Below are 24,334 nucleotides of genomic sequence, written 5' to 3' on the forward strand. Positions count from 1 at the left end.
TTTTTCATAACAGAAAGGAGACAAAATTTTGTCTATCAAATGAGTAGTTTGTAGAAACATAAAATAAGCCATGTTATTTTTTCCTTCATTTTTTAATGTTTAATCTCAAAATAGAAATGTCAATACAGATAAATAAATCTGCGCAAATAAAATTAAAACATAGAAGATATATTGAATCTTTATAGCTTCTCATATTGACATGAAATTATTCATACTTATTACAGAACATTTATATATCTAGAAAGAGACAACTTTAAAAACATTTGAAAATAATACATTCACAAAATTTATGAATTTATAAACAAGTTCCAGTGCTGAAGAGTGAATAGATACTTCACAATTGAGTAGATAATGAATGTTGCAACATTTTTTATTTTATGGGACAATTACTGCTATGGATTTCATCTTATAAGGGCTTATCCATGCACCTTATTCATCTTTCCTTTAAATTACTATTAATATAAGACAATCAATATTCTTCAGCCTCAAGACCCTTTTTATACATAAGTCTATGGGAGGTCATTGAATTGAACCAAGTGATGTATTTTGAAAAATTTTGGTCTATTGTATCATCAGACATACATATAAATGTGCATACATTCCTGAAATTTTTCTTTTTAATTAATTTGAGAATCATAGCCATTTAGACAACCACTAATGATTAGAAATAGTTGGAAAGAAATAGTTGAAAAGAAACAGTTGAATGCACTAAATTAAGGGTTGTATTTTGTTTTCAAATTTCTCTTTTTACATAAGTGAGGTTTTGAATAAAACAATTGTCTTTACAATTATGTATACAATGCTAAACAGTCTTCCATCCTGCAACATGAAGATATATAGTTCGTTAATGTATAATGTTATAAGAATATCCACTTATGGTTTAGGAGTGTAATACATCTCTATAAATTTCCTTTGTACTCCTCCAGTAAGAGATTTTTAGGTACCTTACAAAGTGAAAAATTCTAAACAAATGATTTATAAATGCAAGCATGATATATAAAAAATTATTATTCTGTTAGAGTAAAAAATGTTTTCTATGCCTTAAAAATTATATTGTGTTTGTCTCTTTAAAATATTTTAGTTCTGAAGTATAACAATTAATGAGTTTATCATTTACCTTCTTCACAAGAAAGGGAGCCATTTTTTATGATTTCCAACCTGTTGGCTATTTACCAATTGCTTATAAATCTCTGACTTTAGAAATCGAGGAAAAGAATCCTTGGCCATAAGACTGTAGATTAATTTCTGAGCCTCATCAAAGCATTTGAGAGTTGGTTCAGCAATGTTCTTTGAGATGAGGTCCCTGGTACTGAAATCAATGTTAATCTGTGGAAAATAAGGTTGCATGATTATTGGATTAATTCGATCAAAGACTACATGGTTTATACAGATGGTAGATACATATATTATTTGCATTTTTTCCCAAGCACAAAGCTAATCTGATGCAAAATAGCAGGAGAATCATGCATTCATTTTCTGGAATGCAGAACACACAACTGGTTTAATTATTTTTCCTAGCTTGACAGGGGTGGCATTCACTGGGAACAGAGGTGAAATAAGATACTTTATGACTTTAAATTTCTTTTCCCACCTCTCCCTTTTTTCCACTAGCCTTTTGACCTGAATACCTAAGATGTGCTTCCCATAGGCAGAACCACAACTAGAATTTACTAGGTTGGAATGTGCCAACCCATGCCCATTCTTTATATTTTTCCCTATTCTACGCAACATTGCTTTTCTTTCTAATTCGTATTTCATTTTGTTTGAGAAAATGGACAAAATATTACCCAATTTTCACTGATCCATGTCTTTCACACAGAATATGTATCTTTATAAAATCCCCTCATTTCCTCACTACCACCACACATAGTTGTCCTGGTAAGGTCTAATAGATCTATTGTATTGGAACACACCATTCACCTGAAAATGTATAAAATGACCCAAACCTTCTGGTGGAGATACTTGCCCAACTCTACACATATTTGAGAATATATTCTAAAAAGCAGAAAATTTTATGTCCAAGATATCTAATCTAAATTGAAAATATCCATGAAGTTCAAGAGATAAGTGTATCTTAAAATGAAAAGCTCACCAAAGGCAGTTGCTGTATCTGTCTTATTCATCATTCTATTTTCTGGCACTTGGCAGAATACCTACCATATAATAGGCAATCAATAAACATTTGTTGAATAGAATTAAAACATCTTTTGGCACAATATGGGAGATGGTTATAGAATTTTGGAATCTGGTAAAAGAAAGACTATAAATGACAATTTATACTGCATTAAATCAAGGTTAAACAGTAGGCAGACAGACCTGCAATCAAATCCTTCCTCACCTACTTATTTGCTATTTGTATGAATGAAGCAATTTCTGTAATTTCCTTTTCATCTTCAATCTTCGTGACGTAAAAGAAGAGAATAGTAATAGCACCTATCTTAAAGTGTTTTAAGGATTGAATAGGTTATATCAAACTATTTTAATGTTATTATTCTAGGAAGAAGAAAGGAAGAAAGAAAAAATCAATTTGAAAGGAGTCATTAAAAGGTCATGACTTGTTCACAGATGTTTTCTTTCTTTATGGATTCAGCTGCTCATTAATCCCAGCATACACCTGCCTTTGATTATCCTCTTAGGTGCCTCATCAGTTCCAGATAAAATGCCAAAACTTCCTCAAAAGCCTCCTCACTGTGCAGGACGACGGTGCGGGGCGGGGACAGCCTTCGGGACCGTTTCCAAGCCTGCGCACTAGCGCTGCTGACGGCGGTGGTCTTGGGGGACGGATTCTGCGCTTCTGATTCCTTATCTTTCAGCTACTGCTATGACAATATTTGACTAAGAATGAAAGAATTTAGTAAGAATAAAAATGAGTTAATCCATACATTTATTGATTTCACAATATTTATGAGTGTCTATTGTGTGCCAAATGTTATCGATATTTGGGAGAAAACAACTACAATTAAGTAAATAATATTACTTTCGATTTAAAGTCGAAGGATAAGAAGCCAGTCCCTTAAGAGTCTGGGGAAAAACGTATCTGGCTCCATAAACGGCTAATGCAAAGCCACGGCGGAGAGAAGAATGGCTAGTCACGCAGGGCCACTGCGTCTGAGCGCCTGGAGGGTGGAGTGAGAGCAGGAAGTCCTGTGATGAAGTTGGAAGAGGAGATCCAGGCCGGGTCTTGTAGAGCTCGTGTGCTGGGGGCAGGAGTTCTTATTTTTATGCCAGAAGCATTAGGAAGATATGGAAGGGTTTTGAGCAGGGAAGTGGCCTGATAACTTATATAATGAACCTAGTATAGTGCCTGCCTCATAGTGGGAATTGATGAATTGTGGCTATTAAGATCTTGTAGTGGTTCTTAAATATCTGCTATAGCCAGTTTCATAACACTATCTTGTGTGGATATGAAAACATATATTGCCTGTTTCTGCATGTAACTATATTTCTGATTCTTTAACAGCATCGTCTGTGATTTAACTTTATATTCCCCTAATAGTAAGTATGGCAACTTAACCTATTTCAGTACTCAACAGGGGACTTTTGACTGACAGTAGGGCCAACGTGGGCCTCATGCACACTGTTGGCTTATTATTATGATCAGAATTGAACACCTATAATAGTTCCCCATTTCCCATTTAAAAAGTCCAACTATTATGTACCATAATCATTAAAAATTAAAAATAAAAAAATTCACAGCCCAGATTTTGGCATTCACAATCTGGCCTTTACAATGGTAGTGCCAACTTACACATTTCTTCTCTTCTATGTGTGCCCTGTATGCCCACTATACTAGACAATCCCCCTCACATTATCTGTCTTTTCTCACTTCTGAACATTTTCTCATAATATCCCAGTCTACCTGAAAGTCACTCTTTTTCACCTAAGTATTTCACAAGTCTTTTTGTCCTTAAGGCTTAATTCAAATAACATCTAACGAATGCAGTTTAGTTGTGGATTCTTTTTCTTTCCTGACGTCTCAAAGGCTTTTGTGTTGCTGAGATGACACTTACACTGTGTTTATCCTTCACTGTGGCTGGCACACTGTAAGGACTCAATAAATATGTTGAATAAATCAAGTGAAAAATGATTTTATATTCGTTCAAAATCATGTCTAAATTTTAGAAAGAACTATTCCATTTCAACATAATAATAATAATTAATATTATTATTGAAACATATTAAGCTTGTCCTTCTAACTTATTCTTTTAATTTTTCTGGTTTGCCTATTTTCCTACCAAGGAACTGCCAGCATCAGCTATTGATAGCTAAGTGATGAGCAGATATGCTGCTCCCAGGAGATACTCAGTGGGCTTATGAGATGTCTTGGCAATTCAGCTTAATGTCAGTGACAAAACACCACACCCACGTGTTTATATAAATGTCATTATTTTTCTCTAAGTTGTTCAAGCTAGAAACATAGGAATCGTCTTTAACACTTCTTTTTTCTCTGATCTGTTATCTAGTGTGTGTGTTCGTGTGTGTGTCTGTGTGTATAATTCTGCCTTTTATTTTGTAATTTCATAATGATCTTTTTGATTCTCACTCTTATTTTCCTAGCTTAGGCTTTCATAACTAACCTCTTCCCTAAGCTATTAAATTTATCACTTATCTGATACCTCTTCTTGCAGCGTCTTTCCCTTCTAAATACTGTGAACATTATTACTATACAAATTCACCAAAATATCCTTTTATCATATGATTTTCAGCTGAAAACCCATTATTTTTTATAATAAAATTTATACATCTTACCCTTGCATTTGAGATTCCTTATACCTAATTTTAACATGTTGCTTCAAAATCAACTTCTACTTGTGTTTAGTATACCCATAAAGCTGGACTACTTTTGTTCCCAGAGTGAATCTGTCACCTAAAGCTTTTATTTATGCTGTTTCATCATTTACAGTCCCTCCTGCCCCACAATCGTATCCTGTACAGATTTTCTTCCTCCATTATGATTTACCTTCAGTTAAATATTCTCTGAGAAGCCTTCCTTGACCACAGAAGGAAAGTCATTATAATTTCCTTGTGATTATATGTAATTTAGATTTAAAAATCTTAAGAAATTTGATTTCTTGCTTAAACAGATTTGGATATAAAAGCTTCTGTTAAGTATTCAATATGATTATCAGAGAAAGAAGATATGTCACTATAAAGGTAATTCAATAATTCACGATGTGGAATTAACCTGTCTTTTATTTACTATCTTTTCCCTATTTCTTTTACCAATTCCTTATTTTCCACAAGTCCCTCAAAAATATGAGCATGGCAAATATGCATTCTCCAAATTCTGTCCCAAACTTTTTCTTTCAAGGCTTTTTTCCTTGGTAACTCTGTCTTCTCCAAGAGCAAAATATTTTGAGTAATAACATCGACTCTAAAATAATCATAAGGATATTTCAAGATAACTATTTTAACTGTAAATGATAAGTTATTTTTATTGACTATTAGCACTGATGTGTAAGTCTGCAAATGGCTACTTTATGCTAAATATCACACACCCACATGACTCTAAGATGGATCATATCATTTGGGCAAAATCAGCTGACATATATGTGAAAAACTATTTATTTTATTTATAGTAACTTTTTTTTTTTATTTTTTTTTGAGACAGAGTCTTGCTTTGTTGCCTAGGCTAGAGTGAGTGCTGTGGCGTCAGCCTAGCTCACAGCAACCTCAAACTCCTGGGCTCAAGCAATCCTGCTGCCTCAGCCTCCCAAGTAGCTGGGACTACAGGCATGTGCCACCATGCCCGGCTAATATTTTTCTATATATATTAGTTGGCCAATTAGTTTCTTTCTATTTATAGTAGAGACGGGGTCTCACTCTTGCTCAGGCTGGTTTCGAACTCCTGACCTCGAGCAATCCGCCCGCCTCGGCCTCCCAGAGAGCTAGGATTACAGGCGTGAGCCACCACGCCCGGCCTATAGTAACTTTTTGAATTTATTTATTTGGAATATTTATTGAGTAGGTGCTTAGGAACTGTGTTTTTTCCTTTATGTTTGTCCCCCTCCTCTTTGGAACTGTTTTAAGATTTGAAGATAAGATGATGAAGGTAAAAAGTCAATCAAGAAGACAAAAATCAATATAAAATTTAAAAATATGCATTTTGGAAAGAAGACTATGAATGAAATGAAATTGAAAACTGATTTTTAAGTGCTATTGTGAATATGAAATATTAAAGAAGGATTTGCACACAAGACGGTAAACTGAAAGAAGTCCAGCGGGTTTTGAGAGGAAGAAAGGCAAGTTGGGAGAGGCAGGAAGGTGCAGATCAGGTAGGATGCCGTAGGTCTTGTTTAGAGATTGTTTATTTATTGAGGGCAATGAGGAGAATTTCCAGTAAGGGACTAATGCAAATACATATCTGGAAACAAATGTATCACTAGTTCCCATGTGGTGCAATAATCAGGTGTGGATAAAGGGAGGAAAAATTAGGAAACCACACCGGAAGGTCAGGTGGACACAGATGGCGGGTGGGTTGGACGATGTTGCGGGGTAAATGGAAGTGCACAGACTTTATAGCTATTTAGAAAGTAGAATTGATGGAACTTGTTATTAATATTAATAGTTATAACCTGGGGCAAGGGAGAACATATTTAAGAATGGCTGGATTTTAGAAATATTCTAAAGCAATTGTGACAGAAAGTGCTGATGAGATTAGATATGGGGTAGAAGAGAAAGAGAAGAATCAAAGGGTGACTACAAATTGTTTAGCCAGAAATAATGGAAGAACAGTATTGTCATTAATTGAGTTAGAGAGGACATTGGTAGAAGAAAGTTTTAAGCAAAAGATCAGGACTCAGACTTGAATTTGTTAAGTTTGAAATGCCCTTTTAAAGCCACAGGACTGGAAGAGATCATTGGGAGATTGAGCGTAAGCAGAAAATAAATAAGGAGTGTCTCCCCTCATTACACATGGAGAGGAAAAAGAAATTGTTAAAGAGCAGTCAGTAAGGGAGGAGGAAATCGAGTCCTAGAAGCCAATCGAAGATGTTTCCATTAAGAGGGAGTGATAAATTTTGTTAAATGCTCCTTAGAAGTCAATTCTGGTGACGTATAGGAATTGGCTATCAAAAGTGCTTTATCTCTTCTTCTCCACTCCCTTGAAATTTTAGTAACAGTAATACACACACACACACACACACACACACACACACACACACACATACATTACTTTAATAGAGTCACTCTTAGGGCCATGTCTGTGAACTGCACCCACAACTTTGCACTCATCACAAATGTGATTTTTGGTTGAATTCTGCCAGGAGATATCTGCGTAAATTTGTATCTCAACAGTAAGACGGAAGAGATATTAAGCTTAAAGTATACTGAAGGTGGGAACCTGTCAAGAGGTGAACCTCTAGAAACAAGATTTTCTGATTGCATGACAGAAGGCATTCCTGAGCTGCTTGGGGGTACAGAGAAGCTTAGACTTTGCTGAACATCTCAAACTATACTATTAGGTCTAGAGCATGGGCTAAATGTTTTATCAATTAATGAGATAAACAGGGTTATGTCTATATTATTTACTGATATGAAGTTACCTGTATTTTGGTTGTGTGGATACTCTAGTTTCAAAGACTTTGAGAAACATATTATTTTGTTTGCTTATTTTTTCCAAAAGTCATAAATTACCTTAGCTATCTGAGACAACTATACTGCCAATTTCAGAAAACGAGACACAGGATTGTGATTCTTATGAAATGACAGCTGAGATGTCATCACAACCATTTAGAGGCTTTTAAATCCTGTCAATTTTGAAAAGGTCTTGACACACTGACATTGACAACAATCCATTGCATTGAAATGACTGCTTTCTGAATGATGTTTTTGGTAGTTGTTTAAAAACAGTTTTATTATAATGATCCAGGATATTTTAATACTCATGTGATTTTGTTAACTGAAAGTTATGCAGGCCAAATTCCTTTTTTCCATACCAGCAGTCTTAAATTGTTTTCAGTTCTCAACAATTTATTTTAGCAGGAAGAATGCATTTTAAAGTGTACCTGTTGGCTCTGTTGTGACCCTAAACTGTGCTTTATATATTTTTACATAATTTGAATGAAAAGTTTCAACTGTGCTCTCACATTCAAATTCGGTGGCCTTTCCTGGTTTAGAATGGATAGCGTGGCCAGACTCATTATGCGAAGGGTGTGCGCAAAAGCAAAACACCTGACGAAAGATGGGGGGGCGGCGTCTTAGATCTCATTCACAACAGAGCTTAAAAATTACTACTCAAATTAAAGCCATCTATAATCATGTTTTTGGTTACATAATTCTATTTAATCACCACTGATACTTCAAGTATTGCTTCATTTTTGGTATCATTACAGGCGAATGAATATCCTAAGATGTATCCTCAAAGGTGGCTAGTGAGAAAAGCTGTTTGTTACATCTAGAAGGAATCCATCCCTGAACAAGACTGTATCCTTTTGTTGTCATTGGCATTGGAGACAGGAATGATGATGCAATTTGGGAGGTAGCACTGACACCTTAGGCTGGGTAAGAGACATGAAAAAAATAGAATTTAAAACAATCTTGATTAGTTGGACAAGTAGTCAAAGCAAAGACAGAATTGAATAGAAACAAGATGCCTCTCCAATTTCTGTGACGATAAAAAAGATGACACATAAAATCATAACATGTGCAGTTTACTAATAATAGATGTACAGAAGCTACAGCGATGCTGGAACAGCTGAAAGGGAGTCAGACTGACTGGTTTCCTTCACCAACTGCAACATGCTCATCTCAAGTTAATCTAAGTGGCACAGGGACATAAGAAAGTTAAAGGAACACCTAAGATTTTTGCTTTTGAGTTGAAATGCAGAAATTATTTTTTGAGGAACAGAATTATACTACAGATTATTAGAAGAAATACTCTTGAGATTTTTTCTTCCTAACACCATATTTGAATCTGGGCTTCTTTGTTTAAGAACTTACACAAATTAGAAAGAATATAAGAAGAGAAAAAAGGCTTTTGAGAGAAAGGAAGATAGATTGTATCTGATTAGATAATTTTATGCTTCTGCCTTTATCATGAACATCAAGTTTCGCAGGCTATGTCATAAACACTTAAAGTAAGTAGTAGATCTAGGGAAAGAAATTTGAAACCTAAAAGCATAGGCTGAAGACCTCCCTCCCCATGGACCTTAATGACTGCAGGGCTCATCATTTTATCGATCAGGTTTAGTCCATTGTTCATCCGGAAGATGCGGATGGTTGCGAGGGAGAGCACGATGAGCAGATGAGACGGTAACACAGGTGAGGCTCTGTGCGCAGGTGAGGCTCTGTGCGCAGGTGAGGCTCTGTCCGCGGGTGAGGCTCTGTGCGCGGGTGAGGCTCTGTGCGCGGGTGAGGCTCTGTGCGCGGGTGAGGCTCTGTGCGCGGGTGAGGCTCTGTGCGCGGGTGAGGCTCTGTGCGCGGGTGAGGCTCTGTGCGCGGGTGAGGCTCTGTGCGCGGGTGAGGCTCTGTGCGCGGGTGAGGCTCTGTGCGCGGGTGAGGCTCTGTGCGCAGGTGAGGCTCTATGCGATGCGCAGGTGAGGCTCTGTGCGCGGGTGAGGCTCTGTGCGCAGGTGAGGCTCTATGTGGGTACCACCTACAGCTTCTTTAGCTCTGCTTTTCTTCGTCCCTCCCCCACTCCCTCTTCCTCTCTCTTCTTTTTAAAGAGATCTCTTTATTTTAAGATGGAATAAGTAAAAATGTGGAAATCACTGGGATCAAGAAAGTGCAGTTGCTTCAATTTACCCTCAAAGACACAGAGCACTAGGCTGTGTTCACGGCTGGGCTGGTCTTCTAGGCCCAGGCCAGTCTTTTGCTTGGCCATTCTTCCACTTCCTTTCCCTTCCTTCCCTCTTTCTATCTTTTCTTGTTTCCCTCAGTTCTCAAATTTCTGTTCAAAGCTTACTAATTACTTCTTTTGAGATGCATATACCCAGGTCCTCTAGACCCACATTTTTCTGTTGCTTGCAAATGCCTCTGCCTCGCCTTGTATTTCCCTGTCACAACTCTCATCAGAGTTTATTGTAATTATTTTTTTACCTGGAGTTTCCCACCAAAATGGTTAGTGTTATCTATTCAGGGACCATGACTCTTTTTTTCTTATCTGCACCAACATAATGTTTAGTAGATAGTAGACATTTAACTATTGATTAATGAACAAAAACTTAGAAAATGAATAAATAAGCAAACTCATTATATCTAGAGATGATTCTATAGTTGGGGGCACTGTTGGCTAGTTAATAACTTGTAGGGCAGAAATAAGACTCGAAATAAGACCAACACATTGAGAAAGTGGCATTTAAAAATATATAAAAAAGTAAGTATAAAATGGAGAATAAAAATTGGCATTACAGTAATAGAAGCAATGCTTCTAGATGCCTATTTTTATGGGCTTCTTTCTACCAAAAATTCATATATCTATTTCTTTCCCCAAGACTCTGTTTAAAAATAACCCTATTTAAAATAAAGGCCTTATCTCCAATATGCTCTCTCACTACTACTATTCAATCATTACATCCTTCCAGATATAATACAAACAATTACAGCCATTTTTTGTGCACTTGTTGCTTTCCATTTTTTCCTAGTTGTATAAACTTTATTTTTAATCTAACTGGAATGAAAAGCTTTTTTGAACCACAACATGATTACTTCTTATTTTATTTTCTTAACATTTCCTTATCGAGAGCTGCCTAGTACAACACCACATTGTGTTATACTTACGTGTTTATTATCTGTTTTCCTGCCTAGCCTGAACTTCCTTTCCATGGAGTGATTTTATCTTACAAGGAGGTAAACAGTAGGCACAGAATAAAAACCATTTATTAATACTGATGTGAAATTAAATGTGAATCAATAAATAACATTGTACCTAATTAAAAGAAACCAAACACAAATATTTAAAAGTGTCTTGCACAAACCTATTAAGATATATTCTCCTTTCTGACTGTAATTTCTTCTTTGTCTTATGACTTATATTGTCCTCATATTTAACAAATAAATTTAAGAATCAAAAATTTTGTATTATTTTTTGACTTAGGAAACTGCTGATGCATTTGTTTCTGGATTGGTGATAATGTAAATTGAATTTATATAATTTTTAAATGTTACACTGTTGGTATGATTTGACACTATTTTCTAATTTCACAAATGACAATAAACATAAAAAAATTATTTTTCATGATGTTTTCCATCTTCTTATGAGCAACTCTCTTTTCAATATAAGGGAATAATGGTATAATTTTAATATAAATATTTAAAATATTCCAAGTTCTTAGCTGAATATAAAAATACTATTTAAGAATCTTCTAAGATAAAAATTTATCTCAAAGCTAAGTAATCTTATTTTATTTAAAAATTTCAAATATTATGAAATGGTTCAAATTAAAGAATATGTAGCTTGTCTAATAATTTTCCCATTTTCAAGTCACTTAGTCAGAATACCTGGCCCATACTATTTTTTTTCCCTGCAGTATTTTCTCCTGAACCCATCTCGGTCCAACTTTAATGAGTAGCCCTTTTTGTTTGAACCTGGTAATTTGTTAATATGTTTTTATATGTGCTCACATTTGCACTTTTATTAAGCCTTTTAAAGTTGCTTGGTTTCAAATATTCTTAAAAGTTAGCTAATGGTTGTTTGCAGGCAGATTAAATATCACTTATTGTGACTTGTTTAAAGAAAGGAACGAAAATTTCTTAAAAACTGTCCTGTAGTTTTTACAAAACCCTACAAATAATATCTCATTTATCATTCTCATTTGTCCTATGTAGATGTATTATTATGCTTTTTTAGATGAATAAGCTGAGGCACAGAGAGATTAAATTGTTTCCCGCAAGATTACACAAGCGAGGGCCCAGGATTTTAATCCAGGTCTAGGAATTTCCAGACTTTAGATTTTCTGCTATATCATACTAACTCTTTATTACTTTAGGAACAGATAGAAGATAATACTGTAAAGGAGAGGGCATACAATCCAGCTGAAATTATTATCATCTTTCAGAGAGACCTGAAAGTTCAATTTTCGTGTGTAGTCTTTGCCTATTAGCTCAGGAAACTGACAGTCATTAGAAATGCTCATTTATAGACAGGACTCATTTAGTAAGTTTAAATATAGTCTAATTGTACATTGTCTAGTTGTATCAATTAAAATTATTAAGTCATGCTAGAAATTTTATAGATGAGAAAATAAAGGCACAAGAAGTTGAAAAGAAAGTAAATGGGATTTAATAGACACCTGCAAAACATAACCCTGTCATGGTTCTTTATTTTAGGATTTCCTATGAAGGAAACTGGTTATAATTTAGATTCCTTATAAGAGTCAGTTGTATAACTACAATGGAATATAGAAAAATGGAGAATATTCTCATATGAATCTCATTCTTGGATTAATTTTCTACTTGTGAAAATCATTATATTTTCCAAGCTACATATCAAATATACCACCCAGTCTTGTCAAGTCTGCCTACTAGGTAATCTAGAATACTTCATATCATCTTTATCTCCATTGCGGCCTACTTATTGAACCTCATCCTCCACTCCTCTGCTCACATTAGCAATATCAAAGCCTTGCAGTTTCTGCAAAATGCTAGGGAGTTTTATACATCGGTGCTGTATCAATGTGATCTCAGTCTGAAATACTCTTACTTCATTTGATTTCTTCACAAAATATGGCTTATTTTTCACAACCTACTTTTAATCAAACCCTTAACTCTCCAGGTAGATTGAATCACTCTTTTCCACTGTGCTAATAATGAACTTTAAATGTGATTTTATCATCGTATCGCCTATCGCGTATTTGACTAGTTTTATTACATGTCAATCTCTCCTTCCACTTTGTGGACAGAAACTCCAAAAATCAATTTAATGAATAAACATACTAACAGCAGTAATGTATATAACATATAACTGATGGGCTTTAGAGAAATACCTTAAAGACTGCAAGTGGTATAAAATATAACAGGTAAATGCCTTTTAATAATTTGAATTGGAAACAATTAATGGTAAATAATAGGAAAGAAAATAACTATTTCAAATATATATATATATACAGGTATATATGTTTATACCTCTTGTTTTCAATTAATTTTGTCATATCTAATAATAGCATTTTTAGAGACATGACAAGGGATAGTATAATTTATTACTTGAAAATCAGTCATAAATTTAATTATGTTTTATTTAGTCAACAGTAATTAGATGGGCAAATTATAAAAAGTTGTAAAAGTTTATATCCTAAAATAATAACTATACTATTTAGTTAAATTATTACTATAGAAATTTAATTAGGAAGGAAAGTTCAGAAAATAAATAAAACTATTTTGCCAAAATTGATAATTTATGGCATAACTTTGAATTCAGCTATAATCAAAATATCACATTTCTTATTAGAAGAATTTTCATAAACAATGCTTGAGAATGTTATCCTACAGCAATCACTTTTAATTAGATGGATTCATAAAGAAAGAAAAAAATTTTGCTTTCAAACTACTATAACATTAAGTAGGATATCTTTAGGGTTAATTTCAAATTCTTTTAGGGAATGGTACGTTAATCGACTTTGCAAACCTTACCTACCACATTTTCAATTTTCCAGAATTTATTGATTCTTAGATGGTGACTTGTAAATAAATGTTGAAATAGCTTCACAGGAGTTAAAGTTCTTTTTTTTTCCTCCTGTGAATTTCAGGTGATGCTTCAGTAGTTTATGTGTCTATTAATGTTATACTAGACTAATATACGCTGCAGTAATTAATGTCCATCTAAAACCTGAACTATGCATATGGTAACTTCTTGTCCTAGATTTTCTTAAAGTGTTTGCATTTCATCTAGTGATTCTATTCTTTGTCCCTGTTAGTACAACTCTCCTCCTCATACCATGAATCCTCGTTTGGGATCAGAACATATATTAATAGAGACTGTCACCCATCAGGACATCAATACTTCACCTCTGCAGGAAAGATGGCAGGTACTGGCAGTTTATTTTTGGTACTGGTAGTTTAATGGAGCTTCCTGTGTCCTTGCTACTTATACATTAAAACGCATCCCGTATATGATATTCAGCAAGGAATCCAAAGCAGTTTTAAAATATAAATTGCATCCCTTGACCTTCAACCAGAAGGCACCTTTGTGGGTTAGATGTGTTTCCTGTAGACAGCAGATATGAGGCTTGTGGATTTTTATCCACTCTGGGGGGTGGGGGGACCCACATCTTAGGGATGTGTCGAGGTGGGGGGAAGGGCATACCTCTAACCCTTCTGAGGGAGGCAGAGATATACAATGTAAACAAAATGTCAAAAAACAAAAAACCTTTCATCGGGTGGAGGGCAGGCGGGAGGGGGAGGAGGAGAAGGGTATGTACTTACATAATGGGTGCGGTGCACACCACGGGGGATTGGACACGCTTGAATTTGAATCTCTGGTATGTGTCGGGGGGAGCAGTGGCAGGGGCAATATATGTAACCCTAACAATATCTTGTACCTCCATAATATGATGAAATAGAAGGGAAAAAAATAAAATATAAATTGCTTAAACTTTACAGTGAAAATTAAGAGTATGTGGAGATGATCATGGTTTTGATTCTGGAAATTAAACCAAATATAAATGAAATGTTCCCCATATAAAACACTTTTGGGGGCTGTTATCAGAGTCACTGCAGGTTTCTCCCTGAGGCCCTGTCTAGTTCCCTGATTATAAAGTAGTGCAGGTGGGGTTTGGTCACTTGATACAAGGCCTCACATCTTTGGCTCATTTTCACCATCAAAGAAATGAAGGTAGCAAAACCCCCTTTTGGAAAGTAAGACATTATTACATGCCATAAAATAGACCTCTAAAATATTAAAAATAAATAATTTATACTAGTGGTTACCAGGTGTTTTTCCTCCACACATATTAATTTTAAAAAAGATATTCAAGAATTCTATTTATCCCCCATTGACCTTGTCTTACTCCATGGTTTACATAGTAAAACATAAAAACAAAAAACTGCACTGGAAATTCAACAGCATTTTTAAGGAGAATTTCTGTCGGGTTGACATTAGAGCTGTTTAATTTGAGATATTAGACACTATTTTTAAGATCCTGAATATTGTGTCAAGGAGACAGAAATAGTAGTGGTGTCTCTCCCATAGTAAGTGTTGACAAATATTTTCTGAATCAATGAAAGACAAGAGAACCATCTTAAGGAATTTCTGTTGGCACATACTGACATTTCCATCTGAACACAGAGTGACGATTTCATTGCCCTTCATTTGAATGTAATGCTTTCTAATTAAGAGCAGATCTGTTGGGGATGAGCCTTCACCATTCTAAAGTAGTTCACTCACCTCTTTAGGTGCATCAGCTTCAATGAATTCAGAGTAAATCATCTTGGCTTTGGAAGCAATTTTTTCTGAATTTTCTGTTTTCTTGAAGTCTTCACAGGCAAGCCAGAATTCAACATTTTCTTCACTAAACTCAGATTTTAGAAATGTTCGAAAAGCATCTAGACCCTCTATAAAATATATAATAACAACTTTTGTATCATATCATACAGAGCAGTAATACTACCAAAATGAATACATTATATAGTATGAGTATTTATTAAGTATTCAATGACAAATATTTATCTTCCCCTAAATATAACATTTGTATGCTTTAGTTTCTAACTATAAAACCTTATTTTATATCACCAATCATAAACTTAAAATATTTATCTCTATATTTCTACAATTAGTTCTATTAACAAAGAAAACCTGGACTTTGTTCTTCCTAGATCTGAGAAGTCTAGGAGTTATGTTCAGGAGAAGAACTTGGTGCTGGTTACTTCATAGGAAAGTCTGTGGACATTGCTTTTTAGACCTATTGCATTGAGTTCAGGTCAAGTTAATGATGTTATGCTAACTTCAGAGTAAGAATGTCTTTGTTGCTATGAGTTGTTGAGGAGACAAAATTTGATGCTAAGGATTAAATTGTGTTGGTTTGGGCTTAAAGCCATGGAGGAAGGGCTGGGATTAATTAGTTTTAGGTGAATGTACTGGCCAACTGTAATCTCTAAACCAACAAAGTTACTGGCAAGATATTTGGTGTGAGTGTTTCTCTCCTTTATATGGTGACAGGAAACTCCATAGGCAAATAAGTGGGATTTTACCCAATGTTGCTTTAAGCAAAATACTGATGCCTCCCATCTCCCTGGTGGTTCAGGTGTTTTCCTTCTGCTCCCAGGTATTCTCCTGAGCATGTACTTCTTCAGAAACTTTAGACCAGGGAATGAGAATGGACCCACTTACTTGCAGACTCATTTTCTTTGGCTTGACTATGATATGCAGTTTTTAAAATTTAATAACCACAGGAAGGGTTTGCAATTTATGATTCCTAAAGGTCTCACTTTATCTTACCTTACTTTCAGCCAAATTTGCACCTTTATTCTTTGCTCCTATAGATATTTGAGTTTGTGACTACCTATTTAGACCCTTCCTTCTCTTCTTTCTTCATCAAAATGTACCCTGAAATATTCATCTTTGGGATTCCCAGAGGTCATTTGAGAAAGCAATTCTTGCTAACTATTTTGAGGCTGAGTGTGGCTGAGAGTGTGCCTCTAGTGAGATATTAGGCTAGAAAGATCATTATCAGACTCTGTCTATGGACCAAACTAAACCAGTATGCTAAGGTCATATTATTGAATTTCATATTTGCACCCTTCTGCTGGCAGCATCTGTTTGTAGGTAAGACTGTGGAAAATATACATCAGTGGAGGAAAATATACATCAGTGCTTTTGCCACTCAGAGGAATTTGCCTTCCAAAACAGTGGTGGTGTTCTCCTCCACCTGCCACAGGCCCCCTTTGCATGTGCTCAGAGCTGCTCCTCCCTTCCTGCAGGCTGAGAGAATCCAAAGTAGGGGAAAAATAAGTTTATAGGGAATCTGGGGATAGGAAAAATTGACTAGAGTAAAAGAAAATACACTGAAAAGTTAATGAAAAGGGGCCTAAGTCAGTTGTTTATAGGTTGCTGTAGATAGAAAGCAAAAGCAAAATTTAGTGAGACAAAATAGAAAAGGGCTTTCTGGAGCAGGATTAGATTGTCTGAAAACACTGGACTAAAAATAGATTTAACAATTTTTTAAAGAAATTATATGAAATAAAGTTAAAATAAATCATTGCAAAAGGTTATCAGGTACCAATTAAAATTCTCAGTAGAAAGATTAGAGAGTGAGGATGTCATTAGTATGTGAACACTATATAAAAATTCAATTAACTACACATTTCTTATATTTAAAAATACATCCAAGAAGCTTTTGTGATATAGATTTAGGCTATAAAAATACTCTTAGTAATATTCAATTAAAAGTTTTCCTGAATTCACTCCAAACAATAATGAATTTGAGAAGTCTAAACAGAATCGATTCTAAAATGGGATATTTTATATAGAGAATAAAGTATCCTTTAACTACACTGAAAGAACATTGTAGATTCATGCTTGACAATATTTTATATGTGTGTCATCAAGGCCTAGGAAACTTCTTCCTATGAGGGGTATCTACATGCATCCCAGAGAGATGAGAAGTTAGAGATCAAGAAACAATTATTATTTTCCCTTGCTCTCCAGTTTTCATGAAGGGCTACTCTCAAGTAACAATTAATGTCTTCTTTCCTCTGCTCATAACTTGGTTTAAGACACAATTAGACAAAATAAACAATTTAAACAACTAAATCTGGGGCTGGCTATCTCTGTCTTTTATTGACCTACTTGTCTATTATATACATATAGCTTGAATGTTCAAAAGGTGCCAAATGATTTTGCAATAATATGCCTCATGCAATTAGAATCATCCTCTGAGGGCAGTCTCCACAGGACGGAAGAGCTACTGGTTAGACCCACAGGGGGTATTAAATGGAACAAGTCAGCAACTGGCACTGAAAACTATGCTGATGCCTATGCTCAGTACATGCAAAGTATATTCTCAAAGCGACAGAAACAATTAGGTAATTGGCGAGCCGTTTGCTGTTTAAAGCAGTAGAAAGCATGCATGCTATTGCTATTTCTCTGATATTAAAAAAAGCAAAACCAAACAGTTGTTGAGATGAATCTATGACTTTTCTATTGTATGAAATATTTTATACTTTACGTAGCATAAATGAATATATATGAAACATAAAATCCCAGGGAGCTGTGTAGATGACAGAATTTGCCTTCATGTGAACACCCGCCCTGCCTCTCTTTGGTGTGCCGGCCCAGCTCCTCCGCGGGAGCCCGACTCGCGGCCGCGGAAATCATTTGATGAGGCTCTTAGCAAACCTGGTCTGTCCCGCGGATCATAATTAAAGAAAAAGAAAAAAACGTTCAACACTTTACAAAAATGTAATTCCATATTTTTGATTCCTTTAATGTATGGCTTTAGTTGGATTCTGGGAATTATGTGGATTACTTTGTTTATGCTTTAGAAATTAGTCATTTAAGAATAATAAGTTTAGAGTAACTAAATTCATTTAATTCAATTACATTTTATACATAAACAGCTGTGAAGAATTTACTCAACTTTATCATATTTTAAACTGTTCTAATGTATATATTTTTTATTTTAAGAATTTAAATGGAAATGTCATTTGATTTGTACAATTTTACAATACATTATAAACATTTTCTGTATATGTTTCTGTTGTGTTACTTTGTTGCCCTTAGATGAGATAAAACTACTGCAAAGCAGATTATTTATAACACAAACAGAAGCATATATTAATACACAAACACATTAAATGTGTTTGTATTAAATATGTTTGTATTAAATGACATATCAAATATGTTATTCACTAAAAATGAGACTCAGTTGAAATAAGATTTTAAAATACATTTTATTTTCCCCTACAAGACATGTAAAACAAGTGATTTATTTAAATTTCCAACTTTTTCAATGGTTTGTATGTTTCTTTCAACTTGTGCCAAAAGCAGTCATGATAAATATCAAATTATAGTGACTTAAGGAAATAGAAAACTTATCATTTGCTTTTTAGAATTTTTGTTTCATTTCAATGTATGGAATTTCTACAAACATCTTCTTTGAGGCCCAACCTAATTCCATTCAGACTTTGGGCCTTTATAAATTTATGACTTAGGAATCTTATATACTTCAAACATTGCTCAAACTCATATTTTATAATATATCAGTGACTTTCAGGATTTACTTATTTACATTTGTTATATTTTAAACCTATTATTAGTTGGCTCTTACCTTCATTGGCTAAAAGTGTGTCCATATTTTCAGACCATGCCATTGTTTCTGTGGTTGGTGACCTGTAGAAACAACATCTACCCTTGACAATAGCATTGTGATCTTTTTCTTCCATAACCAGTAGTAATATTTGCATTGTGAATTACATTGTTCAAAGGAGCTTTGTATCGTCAATTAAACAGCAACAGGTCAAAAAATTGTATAATACTCTTCCACAGACTATAACTATGGCAACATGAAGTGGGATGCTATTTGACACCAGCAAATGATTTATTAATCTCGCTGACAGTGTTAATAATATTTTCAAGTTCTTAAATTCTAATAAAGGTACAAGAGAGAGATTGCTCTGTGGAGGAATAGTGAATTTCTTCTCAAATATGAGCATATTAATTATTAATTTATGTGGCATTACTCTATTCCTGAAAAGTTACTGTGACAGCAATGGTGATGAATTACTATTTTCTAAATTTTCATAGTATAACAATTACCTATTTCAAAATTTTGCATCTCAAAATATTTTAAAAGTGCAAAGGATTTCTAACATGTGATGATGTTGAAAACATTTGTTCTAGTATTTCATGAAGTCTTCACCCCACTCTGAGGCAGCCTTTATTTCTCCTTAGACTGATATACTTCTAGTTCTGGGCTGATTTATTTAAATTTAGGAATCTGTCAAGACAGTAATATCTTTTCCAAAGCACTCAAAAAGTTTATAGACTTAAGTCTTCTGAAGAAGGTATGCTTTTTTGGGGGGGTAGGGGGATGTGATGTAGAAATAATAAATCAAGTTTAAGATACAAACTTTCTGAGATGCAAATATATCATGCATTATTCCTCTTAACAAAAAAGATCCTGAGGAAAGAAGCCCCCATCCATAGAAAGCATCTGCTGCCCAGAAAAAAACATGTGGATTATGTTGCTGTGATGTGCAAATAACTTCTTTATGGAAAGAGACGGTCCAGTTTAAGGTTTTTATTTAAATGATCAATGATAAAATAGAATCTCATATCTAGTAATTCTTATAAAATTTTGCATTTGCACATCAAAGTGACTAATCTTAAATACGCTAGTGTGAAGTGATCCCTATAATTTTATATTGTTATTATTTCCTGTAATTTGCCACAGTTTTAAAATTTTTTCTTAGGATTGGTTATGCTTCCTTCTGTTGTTGCACTTGTCATTGTATCCTTGGATGGTGATGGTTATTCTCACCCAGGACACACGGAGGGGATTATGTGACTGGGAATTCATTTTGCTATCTTCCATTACATACATTTCAATCTTAAATTTCCTTCCCCGGTTGGGGGTAACTGACTTCCATTTCTCCCTTGACTTACTAAATCTTGGGGACACCAATTAACCATGGAAGCCATTTTGACATGGTGGATCTTTATTCAGATGGACATTTTTGAAGATTTGTGCTGTTGTTCAGTCTCTAACTTTTATAAATGGAGGATGAGACTGATCGTAGGTTTGATTTACATTGAAAAGCTTTTGTGCAATATAACCTGTTATTTGAATAAGCTTATGTTGTATTTCATAAAACTCAAATAGTAGATCTTGTAGGAATTCTAAAATTAACATATGGTCATGTAAAATGCCCATGTTTAAAAAATATTTCTATTTGTAGACTGGACTTTGGTGATTGGCGGGATATTCAAATTAAAGCTCCTTAGTCCCTGTGGAACATATGCTAATGGAGAGGGCACACAGAACACCCATGTTGAATGGGGGGCGGCCACTCAGGGAAAACACGGAGGAATAGAACCCAGGCAAATTCATTCACGGATGGATGTCTGCATCCCCATTATCACGTGAGTTCTCTGATGGCAGGACTAAATGCCACTTGCTAGCACTGAGAACAGTGTGTCTGATCAGAGAGATATTTATTGAACAAGTTAATAAATAATCAATAAACACCAAATAATGGCAGGTATTAAAGCCTTCAGTGGAAGAGGGGCAGTGGCTTTTAAGATGCTGGTAGATTACCGTGCTAGGGGAGTATGGAAAGGGATAGCTGAACTGTATTCGCTTCAGAGACCTAGGGTGTTCTGGGCAAGAGAGGGGGAGAAATGATGTGAAAACTTCCTGGGGAGCAGCAGATCCCATGAACCTTAACCCTGAGCTATGTCACATTAGAGAGAATGGCCAACATGCATCCTGGAAGGCATCAGGACAAGTCACGTCCTCTAGAGAGAGCCAGATTTTGTTTAAGTCAAAAGCAAAAAGACTATTCCACAAAGAGCTCTTTGAATATAGAGGAGTATTTGTAGAATGGGTGTTGAAATACATGGTAGCCATTCTTACTGTCCCCTCAATGCAGGAAAACCATAAAAACATAAAGAAGAAAGCAAAGTCTGGGAGATCATGTATACCAGGGATAAAAGAAACAGTCCTAATGTTTTGAATTCTAGAGAGATACTAAAATATATAGATATTTTATAGACATAGGTATGGAATATTTTAGATAATAGAATTGGAGATACTAGGATATTCTAGTATTAATTAAGGTCTGCAAAATGCTAACATTGTTGTAAAGAGAAAAAAATTTCCTTTCAACTCTCTGAAGAAACATCCCAGCTGGTGTGTGATAATGCCTGGAATGCCCTCAGCTCCCTAGTTGCTAACCTAATTCTCACCCAGAAGGTTCAATTTTGATTATTGATGTGCTTAAAGGGTTAGAGGTAATGCAGATTTACTTTTCAGAAAGTAAGTGAAATGTAACTATTATAAGGAATAATGCTTGTTTGTTGCCATTTAAATTTGTAAAAAATACAAATGGTTTCCTCGTATATTTGTAATTCTGTGGAAGAGCAAATTATTGGTATTTATGAATGAACTGAAAGACAATATTTCTAACAGCAGTAAAATGCACAAGCATGTATTGAATGTGTACAATGTACACCAATGCATGTCATATAGTTAATCTTATTTACTCTTGAAAATAATAATCTGTTTTATTCCTGTGTTATCAATGATTAAAGAGGCTCAGAGATGCTAATAACTAGAACAATATTCCACAGACAGTGATGAGTAGAGTTACAAAGGAAACACAGGTACATCTGCTTATAACCCAAATCCTTTTCACACTTCTTCCTAATATGAATGAGTTAATGCATATATGCTTGTATTTTTTTATGTTTTGGAACATTTATAATAACTATGTGGAAGATGATTTTTCTACAATAGACTTTTATCATACTTCACACAAATATTTCCTTGAAATAATAGTTAAATTGTGGTAACTTGCTACTCAGTAGAAAGTTTATGTAAGACAGAGATTCTTAAGGCTCATACATTATCAAATAATAATAGGTCATTTCTTATGTTAGATGTGAATTATAAATAGGCTTTTCTGTTTTAATAATGCAACTATATCAATATTAAGAAAGTAGACTATTAAATAAGTATTGGGGAAGAAGAGAAGACTAATTTAAGTGGACTGAGTTGGTTGGCTCTACTTGCCATGTGTTACCTGAAATAAATGCTCCCTCATTTCTTTTTTCATCTTTAATTTGGATTTTAGTGAAAACTTTACCAGAGGTTTTATCTAGCTCTTCTCATTTCTGTGTGTTTCTTTCCTGTAAAATTGTGATTCATAATCAGAATAACTTTTTGTGTGTATATGTTTTGCCTTGAAAATTCGCTGTGAATCTGAAGCCAAAATTGCACTTAGTATTTCACGGGGTTTTGGCTGACTTCCTTTCTGTTTTCTTCATTAATCGGGTGCCATCAAGGCCAGCAGTGCCCATATCGTATGTCCGGAGAAGACCAGGCCAGATGGGAACTGCGTGAAAGCTACCAGTTATCTTGCTAATTGAGCCAGCTAGAGCCAGTTGTATTGCATTAAAAAATGTGGAATCCAACAACTTAGCTGTTCACACTCAATTAGCAGTGTGCTGGAGAATGGAAAATTCAAGCAAGGAGTCCATGTGCTCTGGGAAGTGACAGCTGCTTCCTTACCCAGCATTTAATATCCATGTAAAAATTTTTCAATAAATATTGTGAAGATAATTTTTGCAAGGATCATATATATGTTATGTCTCTAACCCACTTCATAATTTTGAAAAACATCACATAAAGAGAGCTCAGTGGTCTTTCTCCTTTTATAACCTTGCATTAGCACATAAAGAATTAATTGCACAAGTAAGACACAAATCGTTGACATTTTACAAAAGAAGCAATCAGTAGAGAAAGTAGAAAAAATAAATCAGAAAGAAAGACAATTAGCATATATATCATAAATGAAGGAAACAAAACATCTAGACTAATGAAGACTCAAGTGTTTCATTTGTGCATCTTCTGGGGTAAAAATAGCTTTAAACAGCAACTCACTTCACTGGCATTTTTCGTTCCACTGTCTGACTGTCACAGATGACGCTGAATTTCTCTTTCTGACTGATCTTCGAGCTGAAGGTAATGTGACAGCAGGAACATTATGATTAGTATGCAAATACTTGTCCCCAGGGTTACAAATTGGCACTCTTTAAATCATGCTATTCTCAGATTTTTTCATTTTGTTGTTAACTTTTCATTGGTCAAAATGGTTAAACTTCTTAGTAACAAATAATTGAATAAATGTGACATTTCTCTGAGTCTGTGGCATAACTGAAATAAATTCCATTTGAAAGTTTGTTTTCTAGAGTTCATGTACATCTGTTTACAAGACAACTATTGTTCACCTGAGGTTAAATTAATATATATATTATGGAATATACATTTAAATATATATATTTAATAATATAATTACTATTTTATTATTAGGTCTTTCATCTGCCTAAAAGATCAATTTGTTTTCCTTTACTCTTGGATTTTTCAGAAAGTCTGAGGAAGGCTCTACTTTTAATACACTTATCTTAAACATGTGTGTATGTTTAAGTATTTAAAAAATTTCATTCATGGGCTAAAATGCTCTAGTGCAAGATGTTATACTTTTCTTTGAAATTTATGCAGTTTTTTATGGCTTAATAGCATGCATTTCTCTTTTACTTTTAACCAGGAATCTCATGGTATTTTATGGCAATATTCTTTATGCAGTGCTGATGTTCAAGGTAATAATGCTGACATATTTAGCAAAATAAAGGCCACATATTTATATTTTTAACTGTATTGAAAGTTTTATAATTCCATGCTTT

At 34.5% G+C, this 24,334-nt stretch overlaps 1 protein-coding gene across 1 annotated transcript; it reads right to left on the minus strand.

Moving 5' to 3' along the window:
- Window positions 1-1,122: 1,122 nt before the first annotated feature.
- Window positions 1,123-23,545, minus strand: RGS21 (regulator of G protein signaling 21). Its single transcript, XM_012772419.2, has 4 exons — window positions 23,535-23,545; window positions 19,200-19,276; window positions 15,320-15,486; window positions 1,123-1,326 (listed from the first exon to the last, which is right to left on the minus strand). Exons 1-4 carry the CDS (start codon window positions 23,543-23,545, stop codon window positions 1,123-1,125), a joined length of 459 nt encoding a protein of 152 aa, XP_012627873.1.
- Between the last annotated feature and the right edge of the window lie 789 nt (window positions 23,546-24,334).

The sequence above is a fragment of the Microcebus murinus genome, chromosome 23 (assembly GCF_040939455.1).
Source record: "Microcebus murinus isolate Inina chromosome 23, M.murinus_Inina_mat1.0, whole genome shotgun sequence".
NCBI classification, from domain to species: Eukaryota; Metazoa; Chordata; class Mammalia; order Primates; family Cheirogaleidae; genus Microcebus; species Microcebus murinus.